This window comes from Barbatula barbatula, assembly GCF_947034865.1.
Source record: "Barbatula barbatula genome assembly, chromosome: 13".
In the NCBI taxonomy this organism is placed as follows: Eukaryota; Metazoa; Chordata; class Actinopteri; order Cypriniformes; family Nemacheilidae; genus Barbatula; species Barbatula barbatula.
In genome coordinates this window covers 10,443,797-10,464,540 of record NC_136776.1, presented here as the reverse complement: position 1 = coordinate 10,464,540, position 20,744 = coordinate 10,443,797, and the positions used below count along the sequence as shown (strand labels likewise).

At 38.3% G+C, this 20,744-nt stretch overlaps 1 protein-coding gene across 7 annotated transcripts in view; it reads right to left on the bottom strand.

Moving 5' to 3' along the window:
* Positions 1-9,991: 9,991 nt before the first annotated feature.
* ephb3b (eph receptor B3b) overlaps positions 9,992-20,744 on the bottom strand; it is a 42,458-nt gene continuing 31,705 nt past the window's right edge. Inside the window, exons 7-16 of one of the 7 annotated variants that reach the window (XM_079471159.1) lie at positions 20,419-20,581; positions 19,985-20,093; positions 19,132-19,184; positions 18,899-19,021; positions 17,644-17,891; positions 17,049-17,264; positions 16,808-16,957; positions 16,391-16,584; positions 14,341-14,496; positions 9,992-13,063 (exon numbers count right to left, since the gene is read on the bottom strand). In XM_079471159.1, coding sequence (XP_079327285.1) covers positions 12,955-13,063; positions 14,341-14,496; positions 16,391-16,584; positions 16,808-16,957; positions 17,049-17,264; positions 17,644-17,891; positions 18,899-19,021; positions 19,132-19,184; positions 19,985-20,093; positions 20,419-20,581 — 1,521 coding nt within the window. In that variant the 3' untranslated portion in view covers positions 9,992-12,954. Of the gene's footprint in view, positions 13,064-14,340; positions 14,497-16,390; positions 16,585-16,807; positions 16,958-17,048; positions 17,265-17,643; positions 17,892-18,811; positions 19,034-19,131; positions 19,185-19,984; positions 20,094-20,418; positions 20,582-20,744 lie in introns of all 7 variants that reach the window. The other 6 variants (XM_079471156.1, XM_079471158.1, XM_079471157.1 and 3 more) reach the window with 6 other exon arrangements.

The following is a 20,744-nucleotide window of genomic DNA, read 5'->3' as shown; positions in this document are numbered from 1 at the left end:
TGAGAAAAAAAAATTGTGAGGCTCTTTGATGTTATCCATCGAGACTTAATTGGATGGTGAACAGAAGTCTCTGAATGACATGGGGTTGATGGAGAGGGCTGAAAAATAAAAATGTTTGGACAAAAAGAATGTGAAATTTTTAGTTTGGGATTAATGGGACTAATGAATCCTTTACAATAAATTTATGAAATAGTAAAGAGGCTCAAAGTAACATAGATTTTAGATCAAAAAGACTTAATGAAAACATGTTCAATATGTTTATTTTTGTGTTTTCTCTTTAAAACTTATGGTAAACCCTGTACTCTACGTTTACATGACACCTCAGTCATGCCCTAGTGCTTAGATCATTACATTCTTATCTCTGTGATCGTGTCATCAGCTACCAATTAAACCACATGATTCCCAAATTTGTAACTGAAAATAGGTATAACGCACAATAATCCCAAACGTTTGAGATAAACTGAGTCATACGCACCTATGAATTTAGTTACATCACAAAATGAAGATCGAGAGTGTATGTTGATTTTGTTTCCGCTCCGGTGAACAGCTGTGCGGTGACAGGAAGTCTTGTCTCGACATGCACCGGGACCAGCATTAAGCAGGGTGTTAGCACGTGTCAGTAGAGGAGGCAGAGGTTGCGTTAGGCCACAGCAGGGCTCGGGTGTTGGCAAGAGAGAGAACACGACATCCCGCTGTGTGAATGCGCCGTTCCAGTGGCGTCTTCTCAGCAGAGGTCAAATTGACGTCCTATGGCTGGCGACCCGAGCGACACATCTTCTGTTGGGCCGCGACCTCAGCTTTCCGCCTGCTGCTCTTAGACATAACCGTTTTTGTGGTAGCAGCGATTTTGAACAGGCCCTTTGTGCCTCAATGAAATAAAAGAAAACCAATGGATTCTGGCCAAAACATGTGAATTATGCAGTGCTGTCAAAATTAGTGTGACTATATCTCAGTAACTATACTGTGGGACCTGTGTGTTCTACAGCATAGAAACATGTGTGTTCTCTGGCAGTGGTTGTGTGTGTTGGTTTTAAATTCCTACCTCAAAACTGTCTTAAATTGTAATGTCATAACTACCTAAAAAGCCAAAAAAAAGGCAATTATTCTAAAAATGGCTGTCAGGATTGTAATGAGAGCTTTGTGGGGTTCATCCTTTGTCATGAAAGCATATCAATTGTTCACATAAATACTGCATATAAATTGATCCCGAATTTTATCATGGTGGTAAATCAAAGCTCTAAAACGAGATGCAATTAAAACATTTAAAGCTAATAAAGTATATGCATAATAACGTTTTATGGACATTTTTTAATCATTCTAAGAGACAGAAATGTTTCCCTAGTTCCCTTTAGGACTAAAAAATCCTCTGTAAGCCAAGACACACACAGTACTAAACACACATTTGTTTTTTGACCAATTAAAATATTTTTGAAAAAGCATGACCAGTCATTGACCTTTTAGATAGTGTGAATGTAAAAGTCACAACATAATGGTTACACCACAGTAGGGTAGAAATCACAGATTTATAACCCAGCAGATTTATAAAAAAAATTTGTTTCTGTGAATTTGTAGGATATGTTGTGTAGCATTTTCAATATCTACTTGCATGAACATACAGTATTGTTTATTGGTACATTTTTCATCTAACATTTTGAAATGTTTAAAGTTAACATTCAAGCATTTCTATCAATAGATTTAGTTTTACAAAATCCTTGTGTGTAAAATTAAAAACATTAAGAGTTAAAGCATTTTAGAAACCATGCAGTATGTGTTTTGTTTTTCAGTTTACTGTGGCGGCCAGTCAATGTGTTTGATAAGTAAAGCTGTTAAGTTCGGAGGGTTAGTCTCCCTGGTCATGAATATTTTCGTTTTGCTTCAACATATACAGCTGAATGAATTTCTGGCTTCAACAGCAGGGGCAACCGAGGGAGCAGCCCCCCTCCAACACACACACAGTCTCAAAAACTGATCTGCTACCTGAAAGTGGATGCAGATTAAATTTAAGGTCACGTGAATATAACATTTTCAAGGTGAAATAATTTTTTATTCATGGAAATTAAGTTCTTAGTTTTCAGTCGCTTTGACAACTGCCTGGGGTTTCTTCAGCGCAATTACATGGTCAAACCCAGTTTAGTCTTGACTGAAACCTATTCATCATCGAGAGCTCCATCTCCATTTCTTCTCTCTTTTCGCATTTTGTATGCTGCTCGCAGAACTAAAAGAAAAAGCTGACCAAAAATTTTAATTCTGTCACTACTCATATTGGGTTTGGAAGTGAAGGAAGTGTATGAGGACTGGTGATGTAGTGTTGCACAATTACAAAAAAAGTGCCATGGGTCTCCTTTTTATCATAAATATTGATCTGTTCCTAACACACAGCTATTTAATCAATTCAATTTACATTTTGTTCCACAGCACTTTTCACAACTTTGCATTGTTATGAAGCAACTGGACAGAAAACACATTGTAGAACAGGAAAATTAATTAATAAAAACAGCAAAAATATGAAATACAACGTATTATAGACCATGTGGTATCATTGCATATGTTTTATAGAATGTACATTAGCAATGCTATTTGTTTAAGCTATTGTCTGTATGATTGGTTTATCGATGGCTCTATAAAGTGCGTTTTCATATCATATAACAATATGTTACAAAATAAAAAAAATAACTATTAAGGACTATTTATTGACCGTTTCTTATAAAAACTTTATAAGGTGTACATTTTCTGTAAATTTCACTTTAACACAGTATTATGTCCAGATGGATCAATGAAGTCAAAAGTCATTATTCCATTAAAATCTATGCAAACATAGTTTTGATCTAACCAGACATGGCTTTGCAAAGTGACACTTTAAACCACTTTGGATTAAAGCATTCATGTAAAGACACCTTAGAAGGTTTCTTTCGGTTAACATGCACAGTGTTTTTTTTAAGGAAAAAATTTGCATTCTGTCTTTAATACATAAGCTAGATACAGAGCCACGTCTATAACCTTGATCAGAGGTAGTGACAAACTTCCTGAGCCTCGATACTTCGAATGCAATCCGCAGATTCTCCTTACAACACCCGTATAATGGCTCTGAAGAGGAGCAGTAAATAGAGAAAACGCATGAAGGAATATGCAAGAACAGACGATTAATTCCCTCAGTCATGTATTTGACTGCTGGAGAAAAAGAGAGGTAGAATTTGCAAGATATCAGAGAGAAACAGACACATACAGATACACACAGTTACTGGATCGCACCAATTAAACTATTTCTGGAAGATATGAACCATCTCTGACCTCTCAGTCGGTTCTGGTGGCTGTGTGGATTTAGTGCTGTTGGCACAGACGAGGATCAAAACAGACGAGGGGAGAGAAAGACAGACAGATAAATAGGCGTGAGCAAAGCAGTTGGTGCAGAAGTAAAAAAACATGGCCTGGTTTTCATACGGCAAAAAGCGACATTAACATAATCGGTGTCAGACTCGCCGTCAAATCAATTCAACTGGGCAGAGAAACCTCATTACCTGAGTGTGAAATAGGAAGGGGGTTATCTGCTGTGTTTGCCTGTGTGTGGTGGACTACCTAACAATTTTTTGGGGACAATTTTGCACCCAAACCTGAGCAAAACCTCCATTTGGGGACGTCCTCATTTGTACAAATATTATAACTATATATACAGTGTGTCCGTGTTTTCACTGTTTTTTTGTTTTTACCTGTATAACTTTATATGTTTTGCTTGTAGTCAATATGTACAGCTGCTTTGTAACAATGAAAATCGCTATATAAATAAAGTTGACTTGACATGACTTGACTCAAGTCAAGGCATATTGTACTTTATAATAGAATCATACATAACATTTCGATTTGCATTGTATTAAGAATTGTATTATATATATATATATATATATATATACGTATATAGTATATAAATGGTTGAAGGCACCGGTCTCCCAGTCATGTTGAATGAAGTGGTCCTCTGTACACTGGTAGGCTACTATATATTATTTAATTATAGCATCAACTACTTTCGCATTGGTACTTTTAACATGTCCAGTGCGTGTGTGTGTGTAGGCTGTTTCCCCATTAGAAGACTAGGAATGCTGCTAAAGAATCAACAGGAAGTTCCAATTGATGCGATGCTATCGATGGGTAGTAGGCATTAGGGAAGTATACTCAGGTAAGAACATCTACAATATGCAAATTGTGTGGTTATCATTGGTTAGGTTTGGAAACAATATCAAAACAGGGTCACAGGGCCAACTGGCAATGTGATGTTTCGAGTTCAATGTACTCGGGATAATTGTTTAGACATGTACAGGGGTCTTTACAAACAGTGTTTCAGGCCAGACCCTTTAAACAGTTAAAAATCACAATTTATTTTCTTGGCAAAACAATTGTTGCATTGTAAAAATATTAATACTTTATTTGGCAGATTCTTGACAGAATTTTTGTCATACATTTGTCTTTGACATATATTTTTTTCCATAAAACAACATGCGGGCGTTGTCCTTTCTATGACCCCACTTGTAGTTATATCAGAGTCTAGCCATGGGCGGGGTCACGTTGCAACCATTCTGGTCCAATCATATGTGCTGAGACAGACTCCGAGAACAAGAACATTGAAGTTGACCGATAGGAGCATGTTATCATAAGCATTATTAATGGCGGCAAATCGCTAAACACAATCTACGTTCAACCTCATTCAATAAATGAGTGTTCATGCTAAACGTGTTAATTTCCTGTGAAGGTCTTAATTCTACCTGGGTCTTTGTTCTTCTGAAAGCTTACCGTGTTTACAGGTCAGCGACGGTCGAAAAAGATAAAGCGTGAGGCGTAATGAGGTGACACTTTGTTGCACACAAAAACACCTCCCACTCTAATTCAAACGGCTGCAAAAATGTTAGCACACAATCCTAAAGCCCCCCACTGTTATCGCCTTTGTTTGGATGTCACTTAGTGTTAGAAAAACAAAATCAAATATTTTTCACACCGACCAAAAAAGCAAAGGTCATGGTAGTCCACCTGTTCTTGTTTTTTAAATTATAAGTTATAATTTGAATTATTAATAAGCACTGTTAAAAAATATCTTTATTTTCTGAATAATTTAAAATAATAACACGCTGATAAATAATATATTCCAATTTTATACTATTTTAACACAATAGGCAGTGAACTCCTTAAGGAAATCGGTGCATAGATTCTAGTTAAATTGAAAGAGTCAGGTGTGTAGTTTTTAGCGCACATAAATTATTGTAATAACATATAGTAAACAAAATTCTGTTACTTGTAATACAATTTTATTATAGTGGGCAAAGTTTGCAATTATCTTCTATTAAATAAAATGAAAGCATCAAGAAACTGAAAAAAATAATACAATTAATTTGCCGTAACAATCTAAGCTAATTGTTAAAGTGACCATAACTCAGAAAGTTGTTTATGTTAATCATGTTCATCCTGAGTACTTACACAATAGCATCGCACCCTTTAAATATGCGTGGAGTCTTTAGTTTGACACATTTATAAAAGAGAGATACAGCTATAAGATTATTTCAGAACATTCAACCTGTGCGGGAGGGGATAAGGGAACGAATGCATGCGGTTCATGTCCGGCATTTTTTGCCATCTATCAGCTTCAAACAATCTCCAAATCCAGCATTATATCGACCATTTAAATAACATCCATCACTAAATGCCTTGAACAAATAAACACACACCTCTCACTATCGCAAGAGTAACAAGCTGCATCTGCAGGCCCACAGTGCAGCCAATCTTGATGGTAAGCAGGTAACATGTATTTACCATAGAATTTACCATAAATTGTGCAAAATTCCATGTACAGTATCTAACCCTACACCACACCCTAATCCTAACCCATATGGTAAGTACATGTATTTAATTATTATTACTCACTATTTACTTATGTAAATATTAAACTACACTGTAACAAGGGCACCTTTTATATATGAAATATATAATATGTACAAGAGAGGAAAAGCTGATTTGTTATTGTAACAATATTTATGTTGGTAAATGTATATTAATATAATACTAGAAAGCACAATAATTGTAGAAATATGAGTTTAATAAAAGTGAAAGCTGAATTTGTACACTTTACAAAGTGAATTTACTTGAACCTGCTTCTTTAAGGTTGATTTAAGGTTAACTATTCGATAACTATTAGACCACAAAGGCCCCTAACTGATGGGATTTTATCACATTATTATTAAAATTATGGTCATCTTTAGTATTTTTAGTATTTTCTTTAGTATTTAATGTAGTTCATATTTGGTGGTCTCTGCTATTCCTTTTACCCCTTGAGGACAGGTGAGAGGACACTTCAGTTACTTCCAAGTCAGGGAAATAATCACACGTCTGCAAAATTGTATGATAAATATCAACACTCAATTAATTAGATTTCAGGTGCAGACTGGACCTCCTCAACCCAACCTTTTCCATCGGCAAAAAGTTGTGTAAAAACAGAACAGCATTCTGCCACATATCTCAAGGTCATCTTTCATTGTGCTGGTCAGGTGGCGAAACTAGCATAGCAAGAAACATAGCAAGACAAAATGAATGCCCACATCTTAAAAAACATGTTGCTTAGCAACATGATTCTTCGCACATCAAATCTTTAAGTTAAACCAAATTAGCTGTATGAGTCAATTGAACTTAAATTCAGTTCCAATCAAATTTAAGTTCAATTGACTAATTTGATTTAACTTAAAGATTTAAGGCAGCTTCTCAGCTGAGTTTTTTTTACAGTGAACATAAAACTGGATTTTAAGGCGCACATGCTTGCAATGAAATGCAAATTAAAATAACAATAATAAAATTAATATTCATTTGTATGATACTTTATTTTATAATAATTGTATTAAAAAAAAGATTTATCAAATTTAGCTGTATGTTCATTTTATTAAATAAACAATTTGTCGAATGGGTCATGTAGTTTGGTCGCATTTAAAGAAACTGTATGTGACATTTACATCTAGTGGTTGAGCTTGGTATCGCAGTCTAAATCCAAAAGTATTGCCAAGTAATCTTCCATCTCGTTTTCTTTTGCAAAAATAATCTACAGGCATTTTTTTGTTTGTGAATGTGTACAGAAAGTTAAGGAACTCCTCTAATGTTGTCACTTTAAAACCGTCTACAGGTGGATGTTTTCTAGCTCTAGTCAAAGAGCCCGCCTAAATTGTCAGTAAACCCCATAATTCGAGATAGCATTCATGTCAATAGCACAGACAATATTTAATGCATACCAAAACATACTTTTAGTTTTGTAATAGATATGAATTTTAATTTTTGTTATCACTGTTTTGAAACTTTAAAGTAGCACTCTAGTTCTCAAGGTCGGTTGTCGAACAACTTTTTTCCTCTGCACTGAAGGTCTTTATCAGCAATAATTTCAATCAGTATGTACTCACATAGTATAAATGACATTACAGCATTTAGAAATACCCCCCTCGACAAGTTTCAAACTTTAAGATAGATCATAATTAATATATTGTTTAAGAAATGACAGAGGCAGTATGTGGCAGACTAATCCGGCTTGAGACACGCAGCTGCACACAAAAACCTCAACAAAGGCTTGCTTGTTGCACCAATGTCAATTCAGGCTGCCATTTTGGATGGATCAGTCAAGGCGAACAGCATTTCTTTTGGGGGTTGGAGTTTGGAATGGAATAATCCTTTCTGACGTTGTGGAGAAAGTGCAGCATGGCCTACCACAAAGTCTGAAAGGAAAAAAGCCTACTATCTAGAAATCTCTGCTTAGCTAAACCCTTAGGCCTTTTTTGTACTTTGTCAAAAATGTACTGGATCGTCATCTTGTTATAATGTCGCAAAACTAGTGAAACTTACGTAGTTTACCTGTGTAATACATTGCGATTAGATAAGATTAACAGAAGTCATATAATGCTTTATGAATGTGTAGAACCAAAGAAATGAAATGAGAAATTAAAAAGGCTAATTTTAATAGTCCCCTAGTAAGACCTTTGTGATTACAACAGGTCATAGTCAGCAATCTGAAACATTAATGTTATGTAGTGCATATAACGCTGTTGATTTGTGACTAAGTTGTTGAACAAATATCCACTCGAAAATAAACAGAACTCACAACGATATAGATTACTTTATTTTTGTTTACTGAGTCGTACACATTTGTCTCCTCGGTCTTGCCATTGGCCCCAGCTGTGAATAAAGTCTGTGAACATAGTGAACATTCGTCCTCCTCTAAAGTACACGCTACACATATGCACACAGAAACACTGGTGATCTTATGGGAACCTACTTCCAATTAAACACTGCGGCACTGGGCCTGTAATTAGCATTCACAGTCAGTTGCTGACTGCATGTTGCTTAGCCGCGACAGGCCTGATGCTAAACGGCACACTATTTGTCCAACAATTATGTCAGGTCCCTGTGTCGCGGCACAGACGTGACCAATTAGCCGAACCTCTGCGCCAGGCAGAAAAGAAAAAGGGATTAGAGCTAAGGAGATGGGTGAGGTTGAAAGCAGGGTGAGGGGGAAAGGAGTGGGTGGAGAACAAGGCAAGTCTGATGGGAATAAGAGGAAAGAACATATAGAAAGGCTTTGCTGATGTAGGTGAAGGGCTGCTCTGTCTCTCTTGTTTCGTTAACTTTGTAAAGCTGTAATGATCGTTTCTTCAAGCAAAACACAGTGCATTTATTTTTCTTTTCTTTATTTCCACGCAGTTTTTCTTGTCTACTGCTGAAACGTATTTTCTGTAAAGTTGCTTTGCAACTTTGTAAAATATGCCATAGACCCTAGCATGAGCAAAATAGATTCACACACACAAAAATCACACACACAATAAAACATCTGCTAGCATTGGAGGGATTTCTGCGCAAACGTGTCAGTTTAAGAAGCATCTGTAAACACAGAAAACCTGTGCACCAAAGGTTCATCATTTTATGGCGTTTCTCGTCTGGTGTTGTCAAAACATTTTGCCATATTGAACGTGTGGTTATCCCACTTGGAAACACCTTGGTTTCCTTTTCCAATCTGACAACAGCTCTTGTGTGAGTGCCAGCCGCTGTAATGTCACGGTTTTCACCGCAGCCACTGACAGCGGCTGGTTGCCATTGCAAATTGAAGAGATAGCACACAATACAAGCACTGTGTCATCACATTCTTGCCTCATGATATCTGTCAGGGCTTGCTTAACTGAATTTATTATCAAATAGGGCCTGAGGAACGGTTGCAGACTTGGGTTTGGTAAGATTTTTTATGCATCTTTCTCCATTCAGTGCAGGCAGCTATCCTGTAATCCTGCATTAAAGGACTTCTGAACATATCTGCTAGTACTGCTATCCACTGCACACAGAGCTTGAATTCATTTGACACATTCAGTGCCCCTTTTACATTTTTTGGGATGCTACTTGAACCATACTTAAAATTTATGTTAATGCTTAAAAAACAAAAAAACACTTTCGGAAAGAAAGGCATTTGACAACATTAGACTATTGTTTTACCATTTGAAACCTAAAAAACGAATGCACCGTTCACAATTTAGCAAAATCGTTTGGACCCGTATGGATGTCAAATGTGATGAATTAGACCTATGTTTGCTCTGCTGTAACCTGAACCCAAGGGGAACCGAGTTCATCTACTAAAATCACTTTCATCTGATAAAATACTTTAAAAAAAAATTGTGGTTATATGTCAGTGTTCGCAGTCTGAGGAGCACATGATCTCTACATTCTCACAAGAGTCTTGTCTGCAAGGCATAAAAAATGTAAAGACCTGTAAAAGATCAAAGCTCCCTCTCCAACACATAGCACAACACTTTATAGACACAGGACGGTCTTTAAAATCCTCAGGCTTTTCAATTAGGTAGGAATCTGTGGCCTCAACATGTCTGGAAAATGTAGCACTTAACCAGACAATGAACTACAACAACAGACAAAAAGATTGAAGCTAGGTATTAGACATGTAAAAACTCAAAAATTCACACACAGCAAACACGTGTATTTTCTTAAATAATTTAATTGCAAAAGTTTTTTTTTAAAAATATTTCTACAAGAATGCATTATTTAATTGTTGTTTGTTTGTCTTTACCATTAAATACATCTCAATGCTTTTTGAAAAAAAAGAAATAATCATGAAATGGTTGCTTCTCTCAATACAAGTACAGCACTCAGAAGACACTTTGCTGATTTTGTGATGTAATGATAAGTCTTAACTGCTTAAAAAAATGTTTGCTTGATTTTATTATAAAATAGTAGCTCAGAAAAAAAAACATATTGGATATTGTAGAGGGACATGAGAGGAGAGGAAGATAGAGATGATGTTGGGAGACCATTGGCACAAATGTATTGAACCAAAATCATGCAAGTTCTGTTCTAAAATTGCTTCAGTAAAAAAAAAAGACAGTAGCACCTTACCCAAACACTACCACACACAAACATTCACACATTCATATCCGGTTATGAGAGATTACACTTTCAGATTAATCGAATGTGACAAAAGCAGCAGAGTTTACGGCACTGTAAGTTTGTAGCAGTGCAGACATTAAATTTTAGGAAAGGGGTAACACGAATATAAAGCCAAACATCTTAAGATCCATAACATCCTTAAGGATGTTTTCCTTTATAAAATTTTGACCAAAAGAAAGCACTTCATACGTTTATATTACCTGGATCTCTTGGGAAAAAAAGAGGCACACGGGATCTTTCAAATGATTAAAATGACTGAAAAAAACAGGTTAGGCTACTGTGCAGACTATCTTTAGTATGATTCAGCCAACCACAGGTTCTTACAAAGTTTTTGTTAATGATATTCTTTGAAAACTTTGACACACAAAGTTCTTAACTTATGAAACTTCTTGTTTTGCTTTTCACATAACTAATTTCAGCAGACCAGAACATAAAACCATTTAAAAAAGTCATCCGTCTCAAGCTGCAAACACACTGGCTCTCTATGATGAAACAAGACCAGACACTTTGTGATCGGTTTTAATCTACTAGACGTAGCATTTATAAATATAATGTATAATATTTGTGCAAAACTAATAAACTGCATTGACTAGGGTCAGGAAACTATGTGGAAGACAATAACTGCAAAAAATTGTATTATGTCTCCTGCTTTGTCACATAAACTCCAGCGAATCACCATTCTAGCAAAATATCTCATTGGAAAACGCCCTCGGATGTCCTGGAAATGTGAACAAAACGTTTGGTGCGTGAACTTTATCTCTGAGAATCGGTACAATCATGCTTTGTGATGGTGACGGAAAGGCTTATCTTTAATATAGCAGAGATTTACCCTGGATCTGCCCCACATTTATTATATGTTCAACACCTATTCATTTCTTTTACAACAATTTCAATGAACTTCCTCTGTAATCGTTATTCCACCGCAGCAACACTTTTTCATGACACCATGCCAAATGTTTTAACAATGTGTCTATTGTTCTTTTATGTCTGTTTTCTTTTCAGTTTGTTTAAAGGTGTTGCATGAATGCCAACATACTGAATGCAGCGTCAAATTAATTAAAATATTTTTAATTAAATTGTTTGTTTAAAAAGTGATTAAAATTAATTCAATCTTTTGACCTTGGGAAATTAAAATTAAATTAAATTTCAAATTTGTATATACTGAATATAAATATAAACTACAGCTCTTTGTCACAATTCATGTTATGCCTTAGTTTTCATGTCATATACAGAAATTGTGTGCATAATTCTTACACATAGACACACAAACGTACACACATCCACATTCAAACACACAGATGCACGTTGGCCAGTGATTTACAGTTTAAACACTTGTTTTTTCCTAATCAGATTTTTATCTTGTTTTCAAGTAAAAAGTCGAAACATCCTTAAAAGAATAAATGTGCTTCGATACAGTGCAGCCACTAACTTCTGTCTCGGATTTAAGGTTAAAAACATGCCAATTGGGTATGAACACTTTCACGTATTGGATTTAATTTTTCATATATTGTTGATGATGTTTATTAATTTAGCTTTACAGAAACCTTGCTATAAGGATGCTTAGATATTTTACTAGTAAAACATGGTAAATACTTAAGAAGAAACAGCTTTTTAGCAGTGTAGTTATCACAAACCTCCGTCCCAACTGCTAAGGAATCCTGATATAATAATTGATGAATTGCTAATGTCAACTCAACATGTAACAGAAACTAAAACTGAGTAAAGAAAGAGAAATAAAATGGAAATCATCTAGTGATAAACGCAGCTGAGCATCCTGAGTTCACCAGGTATATTAAAGGAAGTCCTTCTGTCAGTTTAAACCTAGTGGACAAATGCATTGTCCTCGTATTCCGTTCCTGTGGCATCTGAGATCGTTCTTCCCCTGCCTGTGGCTCTCCCTTTTATCGGTTTGAGGCATGTGCCTTTAAATAAAACATCTTCAATATGAAGATGGGGAATATGCACAAAATCACACACACAATAAAACATCTGCTAGCATTGGAGGGATTTCTGCGCAAACGTGTCCAGTGAACATATATTCACACTATTCAGTTTATTTCCATGTGTTTTCAAGTTACGGTACTATTAGAGGAGTATCTCATCCATCGTCAGCGTTCATTCAGGAGAGTCCGCCCTCAGAATCCTTTTTAGGGAGAAATGCATTATGGGAGGCTTTCGTGATAGGGTGTGTCCCAGCCAGCCTCACTGAAGAAAAGATCACACACACGCACGCATGCAAACGCAACCCCACACCGGAGCCTTGTGAGACATGCATGGGATATAGACTTTTCTCTCTGTTCTTAAAAACAAGTACAAAATAATCGTATCTAATCCTGTCGGGTGTAAAATAATGCAGTCGTTACAGGAAAACAGGATAATGGAAAAGAAATGGTTGTCCGAGGCACTGCAAGCCAGTTTCATCCGATTAGCAGAGATGATCAGGCATCAGGGTTCGTCCACTTTAGGGTTCGTCCTCTTTAGAACAGTTCTGCGGCCTGCCATAACTCAGACCTGGACGGGCAACGTTTGGTTCATTTGAAGTCTCATGTCTTGAATGCTTCCGAGAATCTTCTTTTGGTGGCCGGCTAATGTCACACCTATCCGAAGTAGATCTCTGTAGAAAACGACAACAAAGGAAAAACAGATATTACACAAAATACATTCAAAAACAGAGTGGAGCTAAGGAATAAACTCTCGTGGGAATAAAGACAGGTGAACAAATTGTTGCTAGGTTGTTCAAATAGAGATGCCCCACCCTTTGGCTAAACACGAGATAAGTTTGTGCTAGAAAGCCAATTCTCAGACAGGAGGTCAAAGGTTGGTCAATTATTTGCTAGTTTTAGCACCTTAGGCAACCATATGTCAAATTTTACACAGCATGGTTAGAAAGAATTACTAGTTGAACCTCAGACACTTCATATTTCACCGCACAACAGACAGACGGTCATTACACTGTACAGTGAGTATGGTAAAAAAGTACCACAGGCTTTGTGATAAAGAGGAGAAAATCTTGTGTCCTTCATGGCTAAGGAAATCCAATCCATACACCAAGTTTTAGTTCACAACGCTATATGCGAGGCTAGAAATCTTGCTATAACTTCTGATAAGCTGAGAAGACGGACCGCTTTTGGAGAGCCCCCTATCTGTAAGAGCACATGGCAAAAGCTGAGTAATTTCACACGACATAAATGTGTTTTCTCTCTTTTCCCACTGTTGGCCCCATCAAGGCAACAATGGTGTATAAAATGATAATAAATGGAGCCCATTAGGAGAATTACTAGTCATTAAGAGCAGGAGAAAACCACCGACTGGTCTTTCTGTCAAATTGCCAAATTGAAACAAATTACTGCTGCTTCCATCCTTTATTAAACTTTAATAGGTATGATGAATTTATAATTTTTTCCATTATTAGTTTATTTGATCTTAACTGCTCTCTTCACATCTACCTAGACATTTAACATACTGACAAATCCTTTATTTCCCTTCTGGACAATGACCTTTGTAAGGTTCTTTGTTCATGACATTTTCTGTGGATTAAATGTTACAGTGAATTAAAAGCATGAGATGAAGAGAACATGCTTAAACCCTTCTAATAACTGATGGCATTTAATATTCTGTCCCAGACATGTTGATATTCAGCTCCACTCAGCAACTGTCCTGAGATCTCACACACTATTTAAAAACAATTGCACAGGTGTATTAAAGAAGAGTTGGAACTACATTCAATAGGACAGTGGTCTTCCATGACCAAACTGAATGGCCCTGCCCTTGGGACTTATTAAGACGTATTGGGGGATGTTGATGTGACTTATCTGCAAATACCTTATTATGAGCTTTTGTGTGTCCACATAAAACAAAGAGAACAATTTAGACTAAGGACCGGCCACTCACTCGGAGGTCATCTGGGCTACCAGGTCGAAGGATGCGAAGCCTGCATTGAGGAAGTTGTCACTGTAGCGGCTCATCTTGATGGCGTCCAGCCAGTCACCCACAGTGGTGAACGTAGTGTAGTCAGGCATACAGCGATCTAGAAGTGGCTGGGAGGCCCTACAGAAAAAGAGAGGAGTGGAGATAAAAAGAGAGCGAGGGTTAGGTCACGCCAGGCCTCCACCACCGAAACCTCACCCCCAAATCCCCCACCACAACCTCTCGTGTCCTGAAGGGCCTGAACGTGCCACCGTGGCTTACTGGCCAGAGACATGCAAAGGCCCATCTGAGAGAACTTCAAAGAAGCTATGGGTGCTCCTCAGAGTAAGGCTCGGAGGGTGTGGATTGGTTTGACACAGCAAAAACACTTGGCTTGATATGTATCATGTCTGCAGAATAAGAAGGTGGATCAACATTACTATTAAACAATACTAAATTTCCCCCTGACCTGTAACCGAAAAGGATGTTGATTCTGAAACATGTTCTAGTTGCACAACTACATTCAATGTTATGCACAAAAGCATCACTCTTCCAACAAATTGTAGATGGGTTAGACTAAAACCAACAGAGCCCAGATCTGATCTGTCCAAATTTGGGTCTTAAAAACGACAACGATAAAGCTTGTGCAGTGGGTACAGTGATGCAAAATTTGCTGCATGCAAGCTCTTTGCTCCGCTGAACCTCACTGTCTTTTGATGCTATTGGACTAATTAACAATTAAAAGTAGAAGAAAGAAGTTAATAAGGACAGAACAGAGCCTCTATTGAGGAGAAGGTCTGTAGATGGATAGGAAGAGTGATTTTTAATAAGCTGCCTTTAGGGCTGAAGGGTTTGTGGTCATTAACCTGCAAGGCAACTTTTCTTAATAGAGCATTGTTAGAGATGGCCCGGCTCTCACGTCTTAGATTGTAGTGCATCATGGGAGAAACGTGCAGGGACACCAAATGACGAGTCTATGCATAACTAAATTACTCTTAATTCAAGATGTACAGAAACTGTCATTGTTTCTCTAATGTAAATTGTAGCAAAACAATCCCAGTTTAGTAGGAATGCATCAAACAGCAGCCACTGTCACTGTTCTTTCATTGCGCCCGGCAGGGGGGTCACCTCTCAACTGGCCCTTTTAACTTGTTACTTGCTAATTAAAACAATTCCTGACTTTGCATTACATTGACTAATTACTCTTCCTATATCCTCTGATCTTTGGCGTATTGGCTCCCTTAAGTTCCCAACTGTCAATGGCCCTTCCCCAAGAGATGCAGCCCTTAAGCTAATGCCCTGAGGTGGGTCAATTCCCAATAAGAACCCACATATAACTTTGTGGTCTTTTTAACAAAACAGACTATAGTAAGTGTAGACCAAAGCAAGCATCTCAGGCAAACCGATCGATAGCCTTGTGATGGTGCATTTATCCCAAATGTTTTATTGACTCTAGGTCATCTTAATTTACATAACTTCAGTTTCCTATCTTATAATATTGTTTGTCAATTGAAAATAATCTTAAATTGATTATCTTTTAATTCAAATGCCTCTGTGACTATGGCCGAATTTATTGACTTTGACTCACTGAGTCTGGTTTCCAGTGTTTCAGAGTATTTATAAAGCTTACTTAGTGTAGAAGCTAATGTTAAAAGGCCAACTATTATATTTAAGCAAAATTTCTCCAAAGTAACTTGCAATGCAATTAAAGCTGCAATCCGTAACTTTCCCATCATCCCCAGCTCCACCTCACATTTTCAATTGGGACTCAACTGTTATTTCTTTTCACAGTCTATATTACTTTACATTATGTGTTACACTTAAATGTCATTAAGAACCAATGACATGTTCTTGTTCTGTTCTGTTTACCCTGAGTGGGATTATCACTGCATTCAATGCTCATGTTCATGCTGGCTGCATGGATGGGCACGGAGTGTTTTGCCCAGAACAGAATCATACCGCCATTGTAAAATGTATGCTAATAGTCAATCATTTTTGACTGTATTGAACCTGACAGAAATATGCGAGCCCTTACCCAGAATGTGTGCTGGTGACCACCTTAAGGCTGGCGGCATTGCGAATAAGTTTGTCCAGGGTGTTGACAATCTGGGAGAACTTGGGTCTCAAATTTCTTTCTTTAACCCAGCAGTCTAACATGAGTTGGTGCAAGGCAGTGGGGCAGTCCATGGGTGGAGGCAGCCGGTAATCCTGCTCAACGGCATTTATCACCTATGGAAGGAAAAATGAATTAGAACACCTCAATAGGGTTTTACAGTGCAGACTGTCTAACAGCTACAGCACGGCACACTCATCACACTACTACAAACACGAAAAGAAAATCCAGATAAACCATTCCATAATTGAAGAGGGAACTGTTGTGCACCAAATTGACCATTGTGACCCATCCCTAATGGTTAAGTCACAATAAATAGTAGAGGCAATAAAAACTCACATCTTGGTTGCTCATGTCCCAGTATGGGCGCTCGCCGTATGACATCACCTCCCACATGACGATGCCATAACTCCACACGTCACTGGCTGAAGTGAACTTCCTGTAAGCAATGGCCTCAGGAGCCGTCCAGCGAATAGGGATCTTTCCTCCCTACAGATGTCAATTTACAGATTTTTAATCCCAGTTATAGGCCAGTCATTTTAAACTGCTATACATATTGAGACATTAAATGATTGCTAACCAGTGAGCTGGTGTACGTGGGATCAGTGGGATCGTCCTCCAAAAAGCGAGAAAGGCCAAAATCAGACACCTTGCATACCAGGTTACTGTTGACTAGGATGTTACGTGCAGCCAGGTCTCGGTGGACGTAGTTCATGTCGGACAAATATTTCATGCCAGCTGCAATGCCTCTCAACATCCCGACTAGCTGGATGACAGTGAACTGGCCATCATTTAGCTGTTGGAAGAGCGGAGGAATCACCATCTCATTCATAACAAGTCATCCCTCAATACTCTCAGTGTGTTTTTAACGTTCCCGATCTGACTCATGTGACAACTGATTCATGTCTGAATGTCACAGATAGCAGCTACACTGTCTATTATAGCCACTTAGATGATTTAGGAAGTTTGTATCAAGTGGTTATGTAAGAACATTTTATTAGAAAGCTGATCCTTGTGTTATATTGCTGTGAAGGTAGGGAATTAGATTGTGGAGTAACATTTTATGAAGTACATCATTTCCTTTAAAAAATACTTGCAATTACACAATCTTCTGCTACAGAAACCCAAGCATGAAATATTACTGTAACATTATTATGACTACTGGGATCTCTCACCCGGAGAAAAGAATCCAGTGCTCCATTCTCCATGAACTCTGTGACAATCATGACTGGCCGGCTTCTAGTAACCACCCCTTCTAAGCGTATAATATTGGGATGGTCAAATTGGCCCATGATGCTAGCCTCACTCAGAAAGTCTCTCCTCTGGCGCTCAGTGTAGCCTGCCTTCAGAGTCTTGATGGCAACAATGATCTCACGACGTCCAGGGAGCTTGAGACGCCCACGGCATACTTCTCCAAACTCTCCTATATGAGCAGAGGACAGACGAGAAAGAGGAAGAAAGGGTGGAGTGGAGAGAGGAAAGGGAAGAGTGGAGGAGTGTGGAAGAGAAAGGGGAGAGGGAGAATTACTGGTTAAAATCAAGGAGCCGGGGGGAAGCGGGGGGAGACAGCAAGAGAAGCCATAGCTAAAGGTGGTGCTATTGGAGTGTATCCAGGGGCGGGGGAAGGGGCAAGGGGGTCAAAAATGCTTTAATGGCAAAAGCTCTTGGAAAGTTGCTGGGGTTGTGGTACAAAAAAGGAAATGGAAGAAGTAAGGCAAGAATAGAAGGGGCAAAGGTCAGGGAGAGGGGATCTTAGCGTCTGGAGGGAGAAAGGGTGGTAGGGGTGAAATTAGGTGGGGACAGAAGTTTGGGGGGGTTGGACGGCTTGTGTCTGTGCTCTAGACAGAAGTGTCAGAGAGTGAACAGAAGACATAGGTGTAAGAGGGGATAGGGAAGGACATGGTAGGGGTTTGTCACTTTAGCTGAAGCTAGGAAGCAATGGGTTCAGGCAGCAGTGCTAGATGTTAAAAGCCTTATTTGTTGTTTTCTGGCATGGGGCTCCTCAAGTTTGGCTGCTTTTGCTTTTAAAAATGATTATTATTCACTACATTCCTCTACTCTATAGCTAATATTACAATCAAGATAAAAAGGTAAGTGGTCTCAAGGGCAGGAAGGACAACCATGGATAGAGAGGTTAACAGGTCATCAGGTCAGGAGGACAATTAGTTTTCTGGCAGGTTTCCATCAGGTTTGGTGAGTTAACAGAGGGCAGTAGCAGGAAAGGCAGCTCTATAGTTAGCTCTGAAGATAACCCCAGAAGCTCCATCTTGTAAGTAAAGCCGTTAGAGACATAAGTAAGGTGCAAAGGTTGGGTTTTTTAGCGGGTTGAGGTGTTTGAAGTACCGCTTGGAGTGAAGTCCTCTAAAGGTATGGCCTGGGTGTGCCTAGCTGTCTTCCCCCTGTTGCTCAGGAGCTTATGTTGTTGGTTACCTGCACCAATGACCTCCTCGATTTTCACACAGGAAACGTCAATCTCTTTGGCAAACTCGCGGATGGCCTCATTAGGGTCCTCATAGGTGAAAGGGTCAATGTAGACCTTCATTCCCGGGGTGACTATAGGGGATTCAATAGTTTGAATAGCCATATGAATCACACTGTCATAATACAGAATATAGAAAGCACAGAAAGTCAGAACAGACCATGTAAAATATCTAGAGACTTACTGTATTGTTGCAGTTTTTCTGTGTATTCTGATTCGGAGCCATTGCGTTGCTTTCTGTGAACCAAAGATCATACATTCAGTTATGATTTCCTCACAAGCTGTTGCAAAATAAGCATTTTGATTGGACCTGTATTTCTTTGCAGCCAGCCCCCTTTAAGGACATAAATTGAGGTCAATTAAAGAAGGGGGATGACAAGCAAATTATGAGAACAACATATTTAGCCTCAAGAGATGTGTGTCACTTCAGTTGACCGAATAGAAGACAGTAAGGCATAAAAAACAGTAGCAGTCTAAGCCCTCCTGTTCTTATTTAATATGTCAAGGAATCGCTAATTCCACCTAGTCTTTTAATTCCTTCTTCCACACATTTTCCACTATCTGTCTATTAAATGCAATGAAAGTGCAACAAACCCAGCCCCCCTCATAGTACATGTTAATGTGGTTCCTTTGTTGTCTAACTGGTAACCGGGCCAATAATACCCGCTGGTGATTTGAATCTCATTTCCAATTCAAATGTGGTTCCGGAATATGCCAAGGCCTACATTTTTTTCAATTGGAGGCAAGTTAAGATGCTGAGACACACTATTCTGATTAGAAGTAAAGAGGGTGGAAATTGAGAATTTCTGCATGATAAGGGTTTAAATAAACAGCTGCCCTCCTCTGAACTGTGGCAATGAAAGGTGGCCACTAGATGGAGAGTGCCAATGATCAAGAAGAGAGATACAGCAGGAAATGTAATATAAAGCACAAGAACATCTGAGACTAATGGCTACAGTTTCCAAGATCATCCAAAACTGCAAATATTAATTAATATTAATAATATATATATTAAATAAAATTGTTGAACTCCTTACCTGAGGCAAACTATTGCTATGACAACAACAACGATGATAAAAACCAGGCCAGCCGTCAGAGAGCCCACAATAAGAGGTAACTGTTCCTGTAGCGTCTTGTCTGAATCAGCTATGTGCATGTAAAGAAACCCATAGATAAAAAAATGTAAAAGTGCTAAATGTTCAATTTAGGGGTACAGTATTCGTCAAATCTGTTTATAACATTTCTCCTCGTGAAATATTTCAAGAATAAAAAGAAAATTTATTTTATTTGCATTGATGCTTGATATGCTTATAATTCTGCACACATGGTTTTACATTTTATCCTAAATTAAATCTGTGCCTAATGATGGCAGGTTACAATGGAATTCACATGGTTGTTGAATGAACACCAATGTGGCAAATAAAAAAAAATTATCTTTATAAACATTTATTGGAATATATGGTTTACACACCTTGGTGGTTGGAGCTGAAGTCGGAGGGGCTGCTGTATCGGCCATACCCTGCCACTGTTCGGGCCCGAACCTGCACCACATACGTTGTGCCGGGCTTCAAACCCTCAATACGTGCCGAGCTGCGCTGGGCAGTCATCGTGTGGGCAATAGCTTCTCCCTGGTCCTGCGGGAACAGTGATAAAACAAGCCATATAAAACCAGCCAGTACCCAAAAGCGTCTGGCAGCTCTGGTTTAATCTGTCAGTACACATCAAACACACTGCAGATATGCCCGGCCCTTTCTTCTCCTCTAAATCCTACAGCCTCCATCCCTGCCAAGCACTGAC